Source organism: Xiphophorus maculatus, chromosome 3 (assembly GCF_002775205.1).
Source record: "Xiphophorus maculatus strain JP 163 A chromosome 3, X_maculatus-5.0-male, whole genome shotgun sequence".
NCBI classification, from domain to species: Eukaryota; Metazoa; Chordata; class Actinopteri; order Cyprinodontiformes; family Poeciliidae; genus Xiphophorus; species Xiphophorus maculatus.
The window spans coordinates 27,422,293-27,444,505 of record NC_036445.1 but is presented as its reverse complement, the minus strand read 5'-3'; the positions used below and the strand labels follow the sequence as shown (position 1 = coordinate 27,444,505).

General features: G+C 42.1%; 1 protein-coding gene across 1 annotated transcript; it reads left to right on the top strand.

The window, feature by feature from the left end:
• Window positions 1-5,559: 5,559 nt before the first annotated feature.
• Window positions 5,560-12,108, top strand: prdm13 (PR/SET domain 13). The gene is made up of 4 exons (XM_005815982.3): window positions 5,560-5,916; window positions 7,341-7,472; window positions 7,608-7,728; window positions 10,381-12,108. The coding sequence occupies exons 1-4, from the start codon at window positions 5,749-5,751 to the stop codon at window positions 11,871-11,873; spliced, it is 1,914 nt and encodes a 637-aa protein (XP_005816039.3). The 5' UTR covers window positions 5,560-5,748; the 3' UTR covers window positions 11,874-12,108.
• The last annotated feature ends 10,105 nt before the right edge of the window (window positions 12,109-22,213 follow it).

Sequence of the window (22,213 nt, the reverse complement as noted above, 5' to 3'; positions counted from 1 at the left end):
CCCCAATTAGGGTCGGCTGACACGCCGCTCCATTCACCCGCAGCCATTGCCTGCATACAATTTGCCTTAGGAACGAACTCCTTTAAACGGGCCCGCCGCGAAATGCGCCGGACAGCAGAGAGAATCGGCCTGAGTGACACTTGCTTTCTGGGGCGCTCGAGTGAGAAAAGGTATGAATTTATAAGGACACACCGAAACATATCAATTCACGCAACGTCTCACGCGTCTTTATCCGCGTCTCCTCAGGCGAGAGGAGACGCGGCCTTAAGTGAGGAACTTTGTTCAGAACTTTGAATGCCAAAGCGGCGCAGCCCACTTCAAGGAGGGGAAGAAGAAGGGGAAAAAAGGAAGGGGAGAAAACAGAGAGAGGGGAGGCACTCTGAATGGCATCACGCATGAGCGGCGCTGAATCAGGTGCCGTTTACTCGGCCGCTCTCTAATGCGATTTTGAATATTAGTCTGGCCTTAAAATCCCAATCATGTCATCTGGTGGGAGTCCCATACAAGCATAATTACTATTCAAACGCGTCGCTAATGTCCCACCCGCACCCAGGCAGCTGGTCTGCTCCTGCGGGGCGCAGGCTGCATCTTTCCCCGGGATTCCCAGGGAGCGAAAACATCTTTAAAGTCAATGCTTTGGGTTCAATGCACTGTAAAAAAAAAAAGAAACTATATGTGGGTGTTAAGTAATGTGCCATCAAGATTTCAATTGGTTTGCAATGCTTTAATCAATAATAGTTCAGGTCAAACTGGCTAATTTAAGAGAGACTCTTATTTAAGCAGTTCTATCATAAATTGTTGTCAGGTGCAGTCAGGGGATGAGTGATACATTCATATGGGTCAATTTAATAAGAACTGCCAAAAAACTTGTGGTTGTCAAGGTTTCTGTGTCGGAGCAAAGCCTTATACATCCAACTGTCCCGTATTGTGTCCCCTATTTTAGGGATAAGTTATAGCTTTGACTAGCTTAGCGTTAGCACTGATCCTAAAGCCAGACTTTTTACTGTATTCAGTGAAAAAGGAATCTGGGGTGTATTAAATAATTGCCATTAAAATGCTTAAAAGTTTAGCACAGCTTCAACGTCATGCTTGCAAAACCTGTTGGAGCAAAATGAAAGTTTACATCTATAGCTCTAACCTGTTCAGTGAAAGCGCTAAAGCTAAAGCTAAAGTCAAACCTGCTAGCGAGCTACATTGGGCAGGTATTAAAAATGACCAAATGTGATTAAGTGCACTTTGTTCAGTCATATTAGTTTGTGAATGTATTGTTCAACGGCGTTAAATAAAAGAACATTAGCCAATTTATCTCGGTGACAAATCCTACCTAAACATTTTGATTAGCATGCTAACTCAGGAGTTGGTTCCAACCACCATGTTGTTGTTTGGTGTGTGCTATAAGGAAACAGTAAGGCATTATATGAGTTGTATTAACAAAGAATATATCAACTTAGTCAAATTTAAGGACTGTAACAAGTCAATGTTGAAGCAATTTTGCATAAATTTTTAACGTGTTTAACAACAGTGCAAAAAGCTGTAGTCAAACTTGCTAGCAATATAAAAGGATGTTTTGAAGAGTTTTGAGTATTAGCAACTGATATTCGAATTTCTTAAAGGCTATTGTTTGTGAATTTAATGTTCAAGGGAAAACAATTTGGATTTAGCATCTAGCACAGAGCAGATAATTTTAGCTAACTCCGATTATGCTAACACTAAAGTCAAGCTTAGTAGCATGCCTCGTTGTAACAAGGAATTTTATTAACACTTTTATTCCAAAAATACATATAGTTATTGTTTTAATCAAGTGTTTTAGTTTGGAAATGCAATGCACTACGGTTCAATTTGAACAACATTAGCTACTTTTTTTTGGCAAGAGATCCTAAATATTTGCATGAATGTTGATTCTGTCAAATGTTGCCATTCATTGTTGCAGACAGTATAAAGGTGTATGAAAGTTCATTACCATTTCATTTTTAATTTTGCAATTTATCTTGTTTGACAAAGGAGGATAAACAATACAAAAGTGATTATAAAACCGAATGCAATTTATTTGTGTCTTTTCGCTGTTAAATGTACATAATTTCAGAAAAACTGATTAAAATCTGGCCACACCAAAGTGGTTAAATCCCCCCCAACACCTCCATCCATCTCTCTTCTCTTTTCCTTGCACAGCCGAAGCGAACGATAATAACTTCTGGTTGTTCGAAAGGCACCGAAGATTTAGGTTTTCTTCGCTTCAATGCAGGGGAAATAGATGTGTGGCAAATAAACCGATCGGGGACAAACGCGGAGGGATCTCTGCAACGTGGGAAACGGGCCGCGCCGTGCACTGGGACAATGATCGCGCCTTTTCCAACGTCCTGAATAGAGTAAAAGTTTATGGGGTCGACATAAAAAATGTGTTTTCTCTCCTGCGGCTCGGAGAGGTCTCAAGTGGAAGGCCAATAAAGGCGGAACAGGAGAGGTAGTTGTTTGTTGGTGGTGAACCTTTGGCACAAGTTGAGGAAGGCCCCGCAGTTACGGAGCCTGAATGGAGATCCCTGGTGGGGCATTGCGGTCTGTATTTACCGCGTTGCTTTGCAGGCAGGTTGTTCCTCTATATTCATGGCTCATTAATGGGCCAACCAGTTAAATCAGCGAGCCCCACCGTTTAGACAAATGAATTCCCCTCCCCCTTTAAAAAAAATAGGGGGGGGGGGGGGGGGGGGGGGGGGGGGGGCTGGCCGGAGTGGACAGAGCCGCCCATAAAAACGTCGCCCTCCTTCTCCCAGCTCCGATTCTTCTCTCAGATCGTTGTTTGAGTTCATTAAAGAGATTGAGCTCCTTGCATATAGAAGCGCATTTAACTGACTCCACAATATTGTTGTTGACTAAAGATTCAAGCATGTAATTAATGTCTTTTTATATATATATATATATATATATATATATATATATATATATATATATATATATATATATATATATATATATATATATAAAAGAGAGGATGAACAATACCCCTGGTGAGGCCATTAAATTTCATTTAATTTTCCATCCCATTTGCTCCCAATGCTGCCTTCACTCTCACACCGAGTCTCTTGGCCGCTCCTCGGGGCTCCAGGGCGCACTGTGCGCCGGGGATTCACCACAGCGGATTCTCCGCGAAACAGAAAGGAAACTTCTCTCTCTCTCTTTCCTTCTCTCTCTCTTTCTCTCAGGAGATTAATTAATTTCACTGTGGAGAAGTAAGTGCGGGACGCATGGGATGGGAACCAGTCGCAAAGGGCCGGGAGTTAATAAATAACCCCTCCGCTCAGCCGGGCGCAAACATTGCGCCCATTGACGAGATTGTTCGCGTGTCGTTTGGATGTTTTTTTTTTTTTTTTGAAAGAGCGCAGGGAGGAGAACGGGCAGTCTGACAAAGGCTCACTTTTAGATAAATAAATAAAATACGGCGATAGGTTTTAGGTTGTTTGTTTTTTTTCCTGAATGCGTTTATGCACAAAAACAGAATGAACCATAAAACATAAAAATGTGAACAAATGTTTTTGGTAGGAATTGTTACCATATGACCACAATGTAACATTCTTCCAAAGTCGTTCTTTTACAGTGAGTGGCGTCTGTTGTTCCTCCGGTCTGGTTTTCTCAGTAGGTTTTACTTTAATTGGGAGGCCAGAGTGGACAGGTCAGAGGTCAGTTTAGGCACGGTCTGGACTGACCGCCTACAGGTTGTTGTTGCCCCTCTCTGACCCGACAACAAACCCTCAAATCACGCGTTCTCATCTTAATGACACTTTCTTTCCAAATAAGTGGCTTTTTAATAAATAAATAAGTAAATAAATCAACTCTGCTTATCGATTAATCAAATAGTGCAAAAACTCATAGTTTCAAGAACTAAACAGAGTAAGCAGTTGCTCTGGCGGAAATTTTGACATTGGAAATCCTCCTTTGAAGGCCACGTGTTGATGTCGAAACTACAGTAATTTCATCTTTTTTTTTCTTTTTCCACGAATATTTTTCGATAAAAAAAACTTGTCACCTCACCATGCAAGAACCTGCAAATAAAAACAACAACAACAACAACAACCCCCAAGCAAATAAACATATAAATAAATCAACTAAGTGGCTTTCCCAGTTCCCGGGATTTTTTTTTTCCTTTCAGAAGTTAATTGCAAAAACAAATCGATCCATCAACCAATTAATTTGTCAATCGAGCCTCTGTCTCACTCTCCTAATCCTGATTTTTTTTTTTCCTCTCGTGGATTTAAATCACGAACGAAATCACTATGGAGAAAATATATCCAAACAGTAAATTTTCTACATTTAAACACTTTTGTTTTTACTACGCGATCCGTTCACATCGCGCTGGTGCCGATTTTAAAACGCCTTCTTGGAAAAGTTTATACAACAGTTATTCTAGTTTCGGAAACCAGCCGATGATCGATCTTCGAGTCGAAATAAATCGCAACTCTCTGTTCTCCGATGTTGTTAAAAATCATGCAAGGATTGTTCCCTCCTTGTCTTTGTCAACGTGCAGAATAAAACAGCTGAACGCATTGTACGAGGAGACAAGAAAACCACAAGTAAAAATATGTGTGTGTGCGCGAGGCTGGGAAGATGATGTGTTTTTTCTCTCTCGCTCTCTCTCTCTCTCTCTCGCTCTCTCTCTCTCTCTCTCTCTCTCTCTCTCTCTCTCTCTCTCTCTCTCTCTCTCGCTCCTACTGCTGCTGGTCCTCCCTTTTCAGTACCTGCCCGATCTCAACCCGGCACACGCCGAGAGTCAATAGAAGTTAACAAGTCCTCTAAACTTTCCTGCTCCTTTTGTTCACACTAAGGACAAAAAAAAAAAAAAAAAAAAAAAAAAGAAAGAAAAAAATAGAAGGAGGAGGAAGAGGAGGGGAGAGGAGACCTTTGAAGTAAGTGGAAGCCGTAAGAATGGCAGCCAAGTAGATTTAAAGTATGGCCAAAGGAAAAAAAAAAAAAAAAATCCCTGAATGGAGAAGGGTGAGGATTTATGGAGGAATTATACAGTGGATTTGTCAGTGAAAATATCGGAACTGTCCGGAGGACAAAGCCGCGTGGTGAGGATTAATGGCCGCTCCGGACCTTTGATTCCGCGCTCTCCTTTCTCTGGCCTTGACAAATTGGGTTTCGGGGATGGGAAGGGTCGCCGGGCTCTTTTGTGTCTCTTGACCGTTTTGGGAGCAATTCATTATGAGGCGGAGTGAGGGAAAGTCTCCATGTGAGCGCAGGCCCGGCGCGTTTTCCCCTCTGCACACAGCTGCTGGGAGAGCCCAACTCTCTCACACTCACTCACTCAAGCACACACACATACACACACACACGCCACACGCACCTTCTCACCGCTGCTGCAAACTCAGGGGCGCTCCCCCCGCCCCCGCTGCGCCAACCCCCCACGCAAACCAGCATCACCTCTCTGCAGCACCCACTCTGTTCTTCTTCCCATTGCATCCTCAGATAATCTTGAGTGTGTGTGTGTGTGTGTGTGTGTGTGTGTGTGTGTGTGTGTGTGTGTGTGTGTGTGTGTGTGTGTGTATTGGTGTGTGGGTGTGCAGAGAGGGGTGTCCGGGGTGTGCTCCATTACTAGAAAAGTCGGAGAGCATAACGCCACCGCGTCACTTTGAGGGCGGACATCGGCCTGTCCTCATCATCTTCCTCCTCTTCTTCTTCTTCCTCCTCCTCCTCCTCCTCTTCCTCCCGTCCCTTGCATGCGCGCGCTCTCTCGCATTCGGGTCTCCATCAGTCTTCATGGTTCTGATCTCACCCCGCGCCATGCAAGCCACCCGGGCGTCCACCACCGTCAGTGTGTTTGCGGACTGCAGCGTCCCGGCCGGGCTCCGGATAGGGCCGGTACCGGGCGTCTTCAAGCTGGGGAAGTACCTGTCGGACCGCAAGGACGTCGGACCGAAAAAAAGAGTAAGCCGGAAAACCCTCAATGTGCATATTTGTAAAGTTAACGTTTCAAATTCTCGTTATTTATATATATATATATATATATATTTTTTTTTTTTAAAAGATATTATACAGTATTATTTATTTCTATTTAGTTGCCGTTTTAAAAAAAATTACATATTAGACGTTTCAGTTTATATTTTTATCTGTTCAAAATAACAGATAAAAAAAATAAAATGTATCCTTTCTTTCTTTTTTAAACTGACTTGTCAAACTTCATTGAGCCGCGATTTATTAATTGCTTTGGCCTGTCAGGTTAGAAATAATTGAGCTCCATTAGTGGCCGACTTGTCAGCTTAACCGGCCTAATGGGCAGACCCGGGGTGTGCGCCCTCACGTTTCCCCAGCCTGCCGGGCCTGTTATTCCGATGAGCCGTTTACTGTTAATGGGATCCGGCCACGGAAAGATGCCAGCGTGTCCGGGTCGGGCCTCCGCCTGCAGGCGGCGAAAAACTGTTAAGCGGAATAAATGTAAAAAAAAAAAAAAAACCCAAAAAAAACCAACAATAAGCTGCTGTGCGTTATTCATTTGCGTCCACATGCATTGCGTTAGAAATATAGATTTTCTTTTTTTTTTTTATTGAAATGTTGACAAAAATATTTGATAGTTAAAAAAAAAAAATACAAGGAACTATTTTCTATTTAAAAAAATGTGCAATTTTCAACTTTTAAAAACAATCTCGCCTTTATTTTGCGATTCAAAACGAGTGTTTTGTTGTTGTTTGTTTGTTTGTTTGTTGTTGTTTTTAATCGCAGAAAGCTGTCAGCGGTTCTGATTGATGCGTCTAAATGCGTGGCCCCGGGGGGCCCAGCGAGGAGAGGGCGAGTGGGGTGGGGCGGGGGGCGATCATCAGGTGCAATGTCTGTGTCAAATGTCACGCCTCGATCCCTAATCTCCTAGAACAGTTTAGAAACGCTCTGACACTCTTCAAATTCGTTTCCCATATCAAGTCAATTAGGCCCGTTCGCCGCTCTCTTTATAGGACATTATCAGCAGAGCGGATAAAAGACGCGTTAAGCGCGCTTTGCTCCCAACAGCGGCCGCAACACCTCCACGTCCGAGCGCAAACAGAAACTCGCGATATTTGCCGCCCCCCCAACCCCCCGCCAAAAAAAATGAAAAATAAAAAAAAGACGTGCTAGATAAAATTCTGGTACAAACATCCTAAACAAAAAGGTGGTTTAGGTGATCTTGAAGAGAAAAGAAAAGAAATAAATAAATCAATAAATAGAAACAAATCAAGTTTTCGTTTAGGTTCCATTCGGGTGAGATCTTGTTTCGGCCTTTTCTTTCCTTTTCTTTCCTTTTCTTTTTTTTTTTCTTTTTTTTTTTTTTTTTTAGTGTTTTCGGATTTGCCCAACTTTGTTTCTCCCTCTCCGTGGCTCAGATGCGTTTGCTGCGCGGAGAGTTCGTGGACGAGTCGGGCTGTCCTGTGCCCGATTGGATCGGATTCATCCGCGCCGCCAGGAACAGCCAGGAGCAAAACCTGGAGGCGGTGTCGGACTTACCTGGCGGACAGGTGAATTTTTTTATTATTATTTTTTTAATGCCACGACGTCCCACTTTACTCTGTGGATTTTAAGTGGGAATAAAGACACATTAAAAAAGGGAGAGAGAGGGAACATTTTTTTTTATTTGTATTATTTTTATTAAGATTTTCTACCGAGTCCTGAGAGAAATCCCAGCGGGAGAGGAGCTGAGTGTGTGGTACTCCAACCCTCTCGCCCAGTGGTACGACATCCCCACCACGGCCACTCCCACGCACGACGAAAAAGGTGAGCGAGACAGATAATGCGCAATATAATTAAGTTAACATTGCATGCATATATATTTTGCGCAATAACAAGAAATAACAATACAGTTTTTAGTATTTCGCGTCATTGCGCAATTAGTCAGTGATCGAATGTTGTCGTTTTATTGCCAAGAGGTCGTGAATGGCGTCCATTTTTCTTAATTTCCCATTCATTTATTGTGGTTAATGATTTAATGAGAGCATAAATGACCAACATTCACTGATTGAGCAAAATTAAAAAAAAAAAAAAGAGGAAAAAACAACAACAAAAAAACAGTTTCAAATCGAAAAATAAGAAACTAAATTGCTCGTAAAGAATGAAAAAAATAAAAAATCCCGTCCAAACAGAGGGTATATTTTGATGCACCATGATATGATCCACCTGTGTTCCACAGTTAACTACGCTAAAAACAACGACAAATAATAATAATAATAATAATAATAATAATAATAATAATAATAATAATAATAATAATAATAATAATAATAAACGGGGATTTGAGAATCAGCAAATGTGGTTAATCCTCTTGTTCGGCCTGTTAATACTAATAATCCGATGTTTGCGCTTGGGGGATTAGCGCCTCATCAGAGCCTAATCCTGTTACAGAGCAGATTATCTACAGATACTTCCATGGAAATTCCTTCATCAGAAAATGACACGTATTGTTCCGAGCTGGGAAATCCCTCTTTGTTCAAAACAAACCAAAAACCTGATATGATATCAGTTAGTATTGAAAAAAAAAAAAAGAGGCAAAAATTGTGGCAATGTAATTACGGTGCTTGAATAATAATAATAATAATAATAATAATAATAATAATAATAATAATAATAAAACAGCAATTAAACGCAGAAACCGACGCGCCTCGGTGAGAGTCGAGGAAGAAGCGATTCAGTCGGAGGTTAACGAATGTCACCCCGTCGTTAATAGTCATGTATTCAAAAGCAAGTAATTCAAAAACAAGTGCTTCACGCTGAATTAGGTGGCTGCGTTAAGGTATTGTGGCCTAATGAATGCCGAACTTTTATGTCGGGTGTATACTGCCCGGATTCTCCGGCGCAGCGCGCACCGTGTGTGCGCTCCTGGACGTACGCGGTCACTCCCCCCTCCCCACTCCCCTCCTCCAAATCCTCCTCCCCTGCCCCATTATTGAGGCGTCAACAGATGGGCCTGCGCCATTGTTTCTGGAGACTTGCGATTTCAAGCAACAGCTGCTGTCACTTCCACGGGAAAGCGCGCAGAGAGGGAGAGGGCTCGCGTTCAATGGGTCCCGGCTCCGGAGCGCCAGATTGGGCAGGGGCGTTTGCCCTTTTGATGGTGATCATAAACAATGGCCCGTATGAGGATTACAAAATCATTACATCTATATTATCTTTTGAGTGCCCGACTGGGGGCCATTAGAATGGCTCCCGGAGTCTATTACCATTTGGCACCAGATCTTAGGAGCGGATTTCGTTACCCATGGTGCGCAGCGCGGGGGTGGAAATCTTTTTGCTTTTCAGTCACTCTGATGATGTAGTGATTTATTGATAATACTTCTGGCGAGCTGTAATGTTTCACAGGTAAACAAAACAGCTAGAAATGTACCCTCGGATTATTTTCATTTGAAAGTTGAATTACGCAGAAAAGCCAGTCCAGACAATCTGTGGGGCCAGAGCAGAAGCCACCAACCCTAATGCTTATGTCATTTAAATAGCATTTAACACACAAACAAACAAGACAAACCTAAACTAAAAAAACGAATAAGTAAATAAATTCACATGATTTGCTTCAGCCTTAATATTAATAATTTTATGTGTTTTATTAAATGAAATTCCAGATTTTTCTCATTTACCCTTTTGATCTGATTATGTCTGAGTCAATACAAACTCAGTAGATTAGGTGAAGAGTGATCAAGTTTGCTGAGCTGTGCTCACTAATTAAATAAATGTATAATTTATTCAGTTATTTTAATGTTTTGCAGTCACAGTGTGCATGGAATAAAATCAGTTTTTGTTGTTACCCTAAGAAATCTCCTGTCAGCGTGAAATGGTCCAGTTCAGGTTGGATCGGTCTGAGTATTTTAGATTTGGAACAAATTTACTCTGGAAACTCTAAAACAGAAAAAAACAAAAACATTCCCTTTAATTTGACAGCATAAGGCTTTTCAAATTGAAAACCAGTTTCAGCGCTATAAGTCAACGCAGTCACATTTTATCACCACTGTACAGCGCATGCTGGGACGCTTCCTTACTTTGACTGGAAAAGCAATGAAACAATAGAAAAAAAGGTGTAACAATTGTTCTGTCGCCCCCTTTATCGTTCCTCCCAAGGCGGAGAGCCATAGGTTCCACATACAAAATTGCCACTGGTTGACATAACAACCAAAGTGAAGAGTTCTCCCTGCAGAACATCTGTCAGTTTCTTAAAAACATTTTTAAAATTTACATTTTAAAGTGGAAAAACTTTTAAAATTCATACTGCAAAAAAAACGTTTATAAATGTAATGTTTTAAGATTCTCTGTGTGAAGTTCTGCGCCCTTCACACAGGCCTCTGTTGGGCATCGGATGTGCTGTAAACATATTTCAGAGTCTCCACTTTGTCTTGTTGGACCTGCGGTGACCTTGTCGTCAATGTGGTGTTTTTCCCTCCACAGGTGAAGAGCGTTACATCTGCTGGTACTGCTGGAGAATATTCAAATACCCCAACACCCTCAAGGCCCACGTCCACTTCCACTGCGCTCTGAGCAACGGGCGGGGGTTCGTGAGCGGCGAGCAGGCCAGAGGTACCGAGTCCTTCAGCAGGTCGCCCAAGTCCGGAGACATCCCCAACACCACCGGCCACAGCAACTCCTCGGACTCTAACCGGCGGGCGGTGTCCGCCTCGCCCTTCCCGAACAACAAAGGCGGACTGTCGAAGAAAAGCAGCGCCGAGGAGCAGGACCGGGCCCTCGACATGAGCGTCGCGTCGGCCAGGAGCCAGGGACACCTGCTCGGACTGGGAGCCGCGTCTTCAGTGCTGGGTAGCATGGGTTTCCATCCGGGCGTGCGCTCCGCTTTCAAGCCGACGGGCGTCTCTAAAGTCCCGGGCGCAGAGGCGTCCAGAGAGGAGGCCGGCGGCAAGCTGAGCGGCCTCGGATTCAGTAAACTCATCGGGAACATGAAGCCAATCCGCAACCTGGGCGAGGCCCTTAACGGGGCTGGGAGCCACCCTCCAAAGTGCGCGCCCACCATCGTGGACTCCACGTCTCCGATGGTACCGTGCGGGAATCCCATCCGGGGGTTCCCACTGCTGCCGCACGTGGAGGAAACGTCGGCTTTCAAGCACGTCGAGAGTCGAATACACACCGGGTTGTCCCCCTCCCGGTACCCGCAGATGCCCCCCGGCCTGCACTTTGAAAGGTTCTCACTTCCGCACTTCGACGGCGTGAAGACGTACGGCGGAGACTGCAACATCCCGCTGATGCCCTTCACCGTCTACAACGGGGAGCTCCTGTACAGCTCCCCCTATTACCCGCTCAAATTCCACTTCAGCAACCTCCTCAAGTACCCAGACTCCGTGCCCTACTTTGGCGCCCCCCAGCTGAGCCAGGACCTGGGCTCCATCACGAACATCGACCGGGAGATCGCCATGCACACGCAGCAGCTGTCGGAGATCAGCTCGGACAAGAGTCGGGCTCGGCTGGACTCGGTGCCCGCCGGGAGCACCGGCTCCACCGGCTCGGGCAAACCCAAGAAGGGCCACTTGTGTCTCTACTGCGGGAAGCTGTACTCCCGGAAGTACGGCCTGAAGATCCACATGAGGACTCACACGGGGTACAAGCCTCTCAAATGCAAAGTGTGCTTCAGGCCCTTTGGAGACCCGAGCAACCTGAACAAGCACATCCGGCTGCACGCGGAGGGCAACACGCCCTACAGGTGCGACTTTTGCGGGAAGGTGCTCGTGCGGAGGCGGGACCTGGAGCGGCACGTGAAGTCCAGGCACCCCGGACAGACTCTGAAGAAGCTGGACGACAAACCGGGCGGCCCGTTCGACGACGCCGACCACAAGAGCGACAACGACAGCGACGTGGACGTGTGCTTCACCGACGACCAGAGCGACCAGGAATCGAGCAAAAACAATGACTTAGTTTTGTCAGAGACAATTTAATGGGACCTCCCCCCCCCACCCTTTGGTGTTGCATGAAATAATATCTGCAAAAGAAATGTCACTTCTTGATCGTTATTTTCCCGTTACATATGGGAAAAAAACTAAAATAAAAGATCCAAGTTTTTTCTTAATTTAAAAAAAATGTATTTATCACTCTCGGTTGTTTCTGGAATCCATGTAGGCTTCTCACAATAAAACAAGTATCAAATATTAATAATAAAAAAAGCAGCAGCTTAATGCAGCAGCCGTTCTGTTTTATTTACTTTTGACGAATAATCACTTAAAAAAAAAAAAAAAAAAAAAAAAAATCGAAACAAAAACATTGTTTTTTCGGGCAGACAGACGCTGAACCCACCTGCGCGCAAAACAAACAGCAGATGTTTCGTTTTTTTTTTAATTTTAAATTTAATTTTTTTATTTCAAGCCGCAAAATAAAAAAAACAACAACAACAACAACAAAAACCCTGCCAAGGTTGACTAAGACATATTTGTAAAGTTTGCTCTTTTTTTTTCTTGCTGAGGAAAAAGTAATCTGGATAAAGTCCACAATCATGTGTTCAGGAAATCAGCGCGACTTCCAGCTTTAAAAAATAATAATATTTTTTTCGTATTGTGAATCTTACTCGAATTTTCCATTTTGCAGTTTAAATACAAACCATCTCCACTGCTCAGTTGCAAAAGTAATTTCCCGACCCCATCTCTTTCCGAACTTGACCGCGTACTTCAATTTGCACTCTCCCCCTCCCCCCGCCCCCGACCCTGTTCTTCTTACGGAAGCAAAGATGCCGCTTCCGGTTTACTTAAGGATTTATTGCCAGAGAAAGAAAACATTTTTTTTAGCTATTGTTTGCAGTCAAACAAAATGTAAAGAAGCTGTAAATGAAGAAGAAGATGATATTTCGCATTCCGCTGGAGAAGTTGTGTATGTGTGTTTATACGTGCCGTTTGTCTAAGAGGACAGTAATATACTCCTAATTATTAAATGGATGTTTTTTTCCCCCCGTTGGAATAAATTAAACTTGAAGAATAAAAGTGTGTATGAAGTGCTCCTTTAATGTCAAACGAGACGAATTTTTCCAACCAGATTTGAAGAAATGCGTTTTTTTTTATTTTAGTTTTAGTTTAGTTTGCCACATTTTTGTTTCTTTCCCCAGAATTTTTTAATAGTCCGCAAATCTTGACACAATCATAAATCCTAATCAGTCACTCTGAGCTTTGGCTTCAGTTGGAAAATTGCTGCTCATCTGAAGCTGTGACACTGCACTGCATCATTTTTTCCTACCGTACTCACAAAAAATACAAAATTATTTTTCCCCCACTCTGTCATTTAATGTTAATATATATATTTTTTTAAATATAATCCTTTATATAAACAGAATTTATTCAATTATTATACAATAATAAAAAAAAAAAAAATCTGCTGTCTGAGATCAAAATAACTTCAGATCATAATTTAGTACTTTTGGATAACTGCATATGCAATAATGTTGAACAGACATTTTAGCTACTGCTTTGTGATTTTATTTTATTTTTTACTTAAGAATAATGTATGAAATGAATGAAAACTGTGCAAGATAAAAAAATGTTTTTTTTTAAAATGAATACAAACTGTTAGTTTGCTATATAAAGGACACTGTTACCGGAACCATAGAATTACATTATTAAAATAAAACACGGCAAAGAATTGTAAAACAGAAAAAGCGAAGATATTGCATCACAAATGTAAAATCCAGGGTGGATATTTAGACCTTACTGATTCCAGCTCTCTAGCAGTTCATAAGTGCAGATGGAGATTTTTTAAATTTATTTTTAATTAGGGCAAAAATTAATACTTTACAATTCTTGCAATGGAAAATATGATACACAACACAAAATATATGTTTCGCTAACCACCTTTATGCATTCTGTTTATTTTCATAGTGTATAAGATCACATTTGTCCAATGATTTTTTATTCAAAAAAGCAGACTTTGGTGCACCCAAATATGCTTTTAAGTAAAGCATTGAACTTGGCTTAATACAGCAAGATTTTTCCAAAGGAAACAACAAATTTTGTTCTTACTGCTGAAAATAGATTAAAAAAAATCAAGCTCAACATTATTTGAAAATTGGAAGCCTTAATAAAGCAGGAAAAAAATTATTTCAACTGAATTGTATTGTTATTTTTTGTTATATCACAACTGAGTGAAACATTTGGACTTTAAGACCACAGTTAGGTGTCATCGTCAAGGATAAAAACATAAGAAAGCCAAGAGCCGATGTCCGAGATGGTCCTCCAAATGTCCAAAAATACAAGTGGAAAACAACCAATATGAACAAAGGAAAAAAGTAATGAAAGACACTTACCCAAAGCTCAAAACAAATTTGAGCTTTGGATCAGCAATTTCTCACACATGCCTTTAGAAAAAAAAATAAAAAAAAATCTCTATTTGTTGAATTAAAATATTGCTTGCTTAGCTTATTTTTGAGTAGGTAAGAAAAATTCATATCACTGTGTGCAAAATCATTAGGCAAGTGAGTGTTTTGACCATATCCTTATTTTCAGGCGTATTTTATAACTCCAACCTGGATAAACTTGAATTCCTAATGGTTTTAATGGCAGGTGATGCGTATCTGTGGAATGACCATAGGATGTCAACACCCTATGTCAGGGCTGCCCAAATTCGGTCCTCGAGGGCCGGCATCCTCCATGTTTTAGTTCCCTCCCTGGTGGTAGTAACAACATTTTCAGCATGTCAGTGTTCTTCTTCTGATGAGCCATCATTGGATCCAGGTGCGTTAAACCAGGGAGAGAACTAAAACATGCAGGATGCCGGCCCTCGAGGACCGGCACCTTGACATAGGACACCAGCGCCCTTTGTCAAGGTGGGCATATGTGGCAGTTTCTTTTCTTTAGGAAAAATTGTCCAAAAAGAGATTCGACTGACTATGAAAAGTCAAGAATGCTCAAAAGTCTCTCAGAGGGATGCTGCACTCTTGTTAAAATGTTGGGGTGCGAGCAAAGAACTTTTTTTTTTATTGTTTTATTTTAAATAATCAACAGGGTCGCAAGAAACGTGCTGAGAAAACAAGATGCAAATGAGCTGCAATATAGTAGACATATACTGTATATGTCTACTATATTGCATCCTTGGAATTTAGTAGACATATCTATTCTGGATATGTGAAGAAGTAAGCGTGATGCCATTATCTTCCAGTTCTGTAATATTCCGTAACTGCTGGAGCTCAGAGACACGGCCAAAGTAAGGATGGCTGAAACCAAACCTGAGCAAGACACATCAGCTGTAGTGTCTAAACATGGTGATGCTGCCTTCACCATGTTTTGCCCTATAGGGACATCATGACATTGTGCACTGTTAGTTTTCCACCAAACAAAGCGTTTTACATGTAGACCAAACTGTAGAAGAACATCGTTTTCCACACGTTTCCTGCGTCCTCTGCATCAGCTGCTCTCCACCGTATAGTCTTCAGGACTCAGTGTCGTGACTTGGGTGTTTCCCTGCTTCCGAATAAATGGGTGCAGGGTTTGGACTGGATATGCTGGAGCAGGGAAACATCTAAAACATAAAGAACGGAGGGCCGAGATACTCTGGTTTGGAGAACCATTGCCTTTGATGACTTCAATCTGAAGACAGAATGTGTGATTGCTTTTTTACCAGCAGTGGTTCTCTTCTTGCGAACTGCATGACTAATAGTTCACCTGTTGCCTGATCCTCCCACCTGAGGTGTGAATCTCTGCAGTTCTCCTGGAACTACCATCGGCCTTTTGACTTCTTTTCTGCTTCATACCCTTCTGTCCCTTGCTGACCTGTCAGGTAAATTACACTGCCATGTCTTGTCACTTTTTACATTTTCAAATCATAAATTAAGCATTGCTTTGTAAGATGATCAAAGCTTTAAGCTTCTATGCAGGACTTCCTCCCTGACCTGTTTGCTGTATTCTTTGATCTTCATCAGGCTGTTTATCCTCCAATGTTCTCCAACGGAGGCCTTTCATAGAACACCTGCATTTACACTCAGTGTTGGACTCATAATTGCTGATTCGGTGACGTCTCGGCATAACAGGGTGAAGGGCGTTGAATTCTAATTAGTGCTGTCAATCGATTACAAAAATGTAATCAGATTAATTGCACTCTAGTGCTGTGATTAATCACTATGCGTAATGTTCTAAGCTCGAAATGTAAATATGCACGTTGTTTAAGAAAAGGTTTTGTTGTCCCAAGAGCAACATGTCGTGAGATTCTTGGTATTCCAGGTTTTCATATTTAGGATAGTTTAAAATAAGTCATTTTGTTTCAAACATTAGAAACGAGCTCTTTGTGCTTCAGTAACTCATCGTTGCAATTAGTACATGTTACGTTGGTTTTTATCCAAAGTCCATTGCGGTGATTTTTAAAGTGAAATTTGCTGCTCAACACACCAGACTGACTCTCCCTGCTCATCTTTTCTATCGCGTTTGCGACTCTACATCGCTGACCGCAGTACAAGACCGTGTAACACGCTGCTGTGAAGTAAGTGACCCTCTGCAGGAGAGAGGCTGTTAGGTCAAAGCAGGTCATGCGATTAATGTGCATTATGCAACATTAACGCGTTTCCGGACGAATAGCCTTAACCATGCCACAAGTTTAAAGATGTGAAGATGTCAAAGAGGCGGGACGACAGTACAGCACCAAAAGATGGCCTTCATTGGGTTTCGGCTCTCTGTAAACACCTGAGAGCGTCCAACAGAACGCCCAGCATCATTTTTAATTGACAGCAACACAAGAATGATTGTAATTTTGCAAAAAAGTGTTTTCATGCTGGGCAGGCTTCAAACGCTCCGAGTTGTGATAGTCTCCCCTTCCCTGCCAAACACTTTGGGAACTCTCCAACTCTGTGGGAGCCGCCATCTTCCTGGATCAGGTCCAGACGCTGTTTGCAGTCAAACTCTTCCACACACCCCGCCCACCAGCGGTTTCAATCAATTAGTGCTGTTCATAGTGGGAACACTGCAGGGCATCAAAAAAAAGGAGTTTGATCAAAAACCTAACTTCATTGGCAGAAAAGCCCCGCCAGGCCGGCTTGCACATGCAGCGGTCTTTTACTATTACTATTATTTTTTTTAAATATACTACTTTCTTGATTGAGGAATTCTTTTCATCTTCTTTCTACTTCTCACCAAGCAGCAGATTAGACGTGTGCAGCCGGGGCATCTTGTCCCGGAAGTATGGCGCTGCGTACTCTTCCTCTTGCCCATATATGGAAGACGCAGTGACAGAGCGCAGCTGGTTTGTTAGGGAGACGGGCAATCAGCATTTACATTTAACAGCTGGTAGATCCCAGGCTGATGATTCGTGCAGAGGTATGTTTGACACCAAGCGTGAGGCGGGTTTAGAATTATTTCTGATTCCTCCACTTGATTGTTGTAGGTAACATATCTAGAGAGTCACCTACAGAGCGCCGTTGACTGGTTTCACTTTAGAGGAGGCAAAGGCAGTTTCTTATTATCATCTGGCTACTTAAGGTGCTTGTCTGCTTTTGTGTGTAGGTTGACCTGCTACTGTTTCAACTTCAAGTTTTGTTTTAGTTTAGAATAGAATTTCTTTTTTGGATAGTTATTGATTAAAAGTATTTCTTTTTGTGGTTTTGTTTAAGGAAGGGGAGTTTCTATTGTCTAGCCCTCTGGCTTTTTTTTTTTTTTTTTTTTTTTTTTTTAAAAGGCCTGTTCTGTCCCCGGGTCCCAAGCTGTTTTATTTAGCTTGAAGAGGCTAGTGGAAGGGGAGTTTTTCTTTTCTTTGCTGTATCACCAGGGATTTTTGTGTGAGTGCGTTTTTGTTGGGGAACACTTGGGTGCATTTAGTTATATTTGTGTTTTCCTTATTATTATTATTCCTCCCCCAAGCAGTCTAAGTTTATTTAATTGGGTTTTAACTATGTTTTTCAGTTATAAGGTTTCCAGGGCCAGCATAGACTCTTACTTTTAGTGTGGTGATTTTTTTGTACAATAAAATAAACTGACTATTTTTCCCCCATAGGCATTTGTGAACTCGATAAACTGTATCTAATTTGCAAATGAAGTTTGTAATTTTTTTTTTACAAACTTATCTGTGTGATCTGGTAAAAAGAGGATTTAAGGTTCTCCACACATTACAAAAACCACACCCAAGGTCACACGTGATAAAGGCGACCTTTTCTTCACGATCACATCGGGGAACCGGACAAGTGCAGCCATTATCGAGTGCGTTGACAAGGACAGGGCGACATCCCTGCACGGTTTGAAAGAAATGAATGTGAAATACAGACTTGGTCTTAGTCCGTTGTGAAAGGAAATCGGAAATCTTGGTGTTTTTTTTTTCATAAAATATTCATTCAAACCCAGAGCTTTTCTAAACCGAGAGCCGATAAAGCAATCCGCAGCGCTGAGGATCTGTAGAGACTAAAATAAGAAGAAAGCCACAGCAAGGACAGAGAATCTGTAGACTTGAAAGAAGAAGAGAGGTAATGTTGGACTGGATATAATAATATGGTAATGATGAATAGTTGCAGGTCAGATGTTTTGTGCCCTTTTTTTCATCGCCTTCTTCACATAAAACACATCGGTACGCAGTACGCACAAGAAGGCTGAACCTTAGAAGACATTTTTCCCCCCCGCATGTTTAACTGTACCGTCTTTCACGAGCTTCTTTGTGAAATCAAAACAATAAAAGAAAGAAAAAAAACCCATTTGAAATATAGACAAGGGGAAAAAGTTTTGATCAACAATTTCTTTTGACACCAACTTGATGTAACGCGCGAATCGGTTAATTTCTCTCTTGGAGGCGGACACATGGATGTCGAAATCGGTCACAATAAGACGACCGGCAGCACATCTCAAGTGACTTTGGGTCTTTGTGTGAATGTTTGGACAGTAAGGGACGGTGAATGGGAGAGCCATTTGAAACGAATGAAAGCACGCTTTCTTTATTCCCCGCCGACTATTTGTGTTTAAAGAGAAAATTCCGAAACATCTTTGAGGATGTTAATTTAAAAAAATAAAAAAAACAGAAAAGAAAAAAGGATTGAAAACGTAAAACTTCGGCTTTCAGCCACAAATTGCCACATCTAAAGTGTTTCGAAAACACAAAAGCGGTTCGGATTTTTCGAAAGTGCGACGAGAAAGTGTTTATCATGCCACGCAATTACACCTGAAACCAGACATTAACCTACACCGCATAACATCTTCAACTTTTTCTTTTAATGCCCAGTTGTAAATCAGAATAAGCTTTTCCATTTTAGGTCAGTTATTGAAATTATTTCAGTTATCCAATGCCAGAATACTGAGAGAAAGATTTTTCAAAGGATTCTATCAAATTCAGAAATGTCGTGTAGTTGTCTTTCGACAAACTTTCCACAATAGTTTGGGGGAATTTTGGCTCATTCCTGACAGAACTGGTGGAACTGAGTCAGATTTGTGGATTTGAAACATTTGTGAACTTTGATCGTATATTAAGGGTCATTGTCGTATCTCGTGCCAACCTTTCTGCTTCACTATATGGATTGTGTTCTTAAGCTCCTCCCCTTTTGTTCCTAAGGTTTATGATGGTCAAACGCTGACATCAGAAAGAACATCAGACTACAGGACATATCAACAAACATAAGGTCTCTTCGCCTTGGCACAAACTTGATTTTAAAATAATGGCTTCTTCCCTTCTGAGCGCCATTTCAGACTCATTTCACTGTGTGCGCATGACTCCTCTCCTGGTACTTTCACTTCTGCCTACAATCCAGAAATATGACTTTCTAGCTAACCGTTTACTCTAAATCGGCCTTTGAGTGTGCGAGGTAGATACTGAAATATCGATACTTCCTATACCAGCTCTTTATGCTCCGACGTCGATTCTCAAATCAAAATGTTGATGATTTTGATGCTTTGGTTATTTGAGGTAATGTACGCCATTCACAAAAATACAGCGGAAAGAAACTGAAATGTTGAGATCTCGTACAAATTGTTTGGTTGGTGGGGAGCTACTTTTTCCATCCGCCTGCGCAAGTGCACGATTTGTAAGAGAGGTGTGAAGTTACTCAATGGAAATAAATATCTAAATTTCCCAACAATTTCAATTTGAGTCACGCTGGACTAGAAAACGACAACACCTCTTTTCAGATTTACCAGACACATTATCTGGATTTGATTGGCTTGTATCAGTATTGGATCGGTGTCGGCGATACCAGCCAGAATTTTACTCGGCGTGAAGGAAATCGGTGGCATCGAACCTCGCTAGTGTGCAGGGGGCTGGGGGTTGTTGAACCGGATCAAAGCAGAATGAGATCAAGCATGGCCAATGAAACAACAGCACGTCTTTGGGGAAACAGGCCATGAGAGCTTGTCTCAATCATTCAGCCGGTTTCGACTCGGACAACGTTGACGTTTCCAGACCGCTTCACAGCCGGCGGGGCCCCCAGCTCCTCCGGAACAGGTAGACCGTGAAATCTGTGCAGGTAAAGTCAACGTGCACAACTGGTCGGATTGAGGTCGGAAGAGATGGAACAAATGACTCGACGTGCGCACGGCCCTGGACAGACGGAGAGAGCGGATTTAAAGTGACGGCAGCTCCACTGGCGGCCTGGTTGTCTCGGAGCAGGTAAAGTCAGGTAGAGTAAACACATGCAGCTGGTTTCGCAGAGCAAAGCAGAGGGATGAAGCGCACAGATACGAGAAGAAAAAAAGCTACGAGGAGGATGCATGTCGGCATGCATGCACATTGCTGTAGGCGGACAGGCAACTGAGGGAAGGACACAAGTTGTAATTAGAAAGATGGACACAGAAAAAATCTCAGCCCACCACTCAAGCTTGTACTATTAATCCCAGATTATCACCCAGCCTGTCCGTCAGTCGGGTTAGCAGCAGGTAGGAGGTTTACACTGTGGCACACCAGCTGCGGCCCACTGGTGCCTTCTCCTCCTCCGTCCCTCCGCCACCTCTGCGACACAAGCACATGCTAAACAGGCCGCCGTCGCCCACATTCAGCTGCAAATGAGCCGGATCCCCGTTTGATGTCATGAATAATGAGGGTGAATTTTCATTTTCCAAAAAGAAAAGCGCTACAATTTCTATTTTACAGCTGTCACACCGATCAGTCGGGTCTCCGGAGTTCTAGGTTCAATGAATAAACTTCAAACCTAAAGGTGTAACATGTCAGAGAAAAAAAAAAGAAATCTAACAAATACATGTGGATGCTGTCTGATTATCTGACTAGCTTTTTTTTCTTTCCAAGGCAGGTACGTCCAAGTTTTGGGGGTATTGAGAGCATCCGCTGTGACACATCATGTAATCATGAGGACGTCATGATGGAAGTCTGACAAAGTGGATGTGAAGGAGGAGTTCCCCTTTTGGCAACCTTCCCCAGACAGAGCGGGCACTTAAAAATAAAATCACTTTGTGGGAAAGGCAGAGGACAGCAGAGCAGGAGAGCACAGGGCCTCGCAGGAGTCTTCATACCTCCTGACCTGTTCCACATTTTGTCACGGCGAACTGCAAAACATCACTGTGAAAGATGTACAGGAAGGAATGCATTGTTCTGCTTACAAATAAGGTGATTTTGGGCTCACTTACACTAGATTCTGAAACAATAAACTTATAAATGCATCCATTATTTTTCATTGTCGGCCGTCCACCACATAAAATCCCCATAAAACGCTTTGATTGTTGTGGTTGTAATATGTGAAGAAGTCGAAGATTTAGCCTTGTGTCAGTGTAAACAGTGAATAAGTCGCTTCCACCTTTTAAAGAGTTCATTTTACTGGAGTGAAGTTGTCATTAATGTGGGAACTACAAGCTTAGACTTGGTGTTACAGCATCTTAATGACAATACTACACCACCATCCAACTAAAGTACATCAAAAACTTCAGAGTAAAATAAAATAAATAAAATAATGTATAACATATAAAACATACCTCTCTGGTCCTTGTTTAGAGGTATAAATGACATCTTTACAAATAATGTAAAAAATTATTTAAACCGTTTTGACTTAAATTGGCCCTTTTCTGCTTCTGCTTGCCATGCTCATGCTTCAGCATAGGGTGCATCTCTTTCATGTGCACCAGCGGAACCGACATCCTGTATAATAGTTCCCACCTGGAAATTCCCACAAAGAAAGTCATGTAAAAATATACGTATTGGAAAATAAAAATACATAAACAAAAATTATGGCAGTAAAATAATGCTTCTCATTATTTTCATTTTAACAACCCGTATTAACTATTGGCTGCAGCGAAAGGGGGAAAAAAAACATGTTTTGGGAGGTTGTGTTGTATCAAAGAAGAGGTATGTCTGTAATGATAAATGGCACTGGCTGCATTTCCATTATAAATGTGCGCAAAAC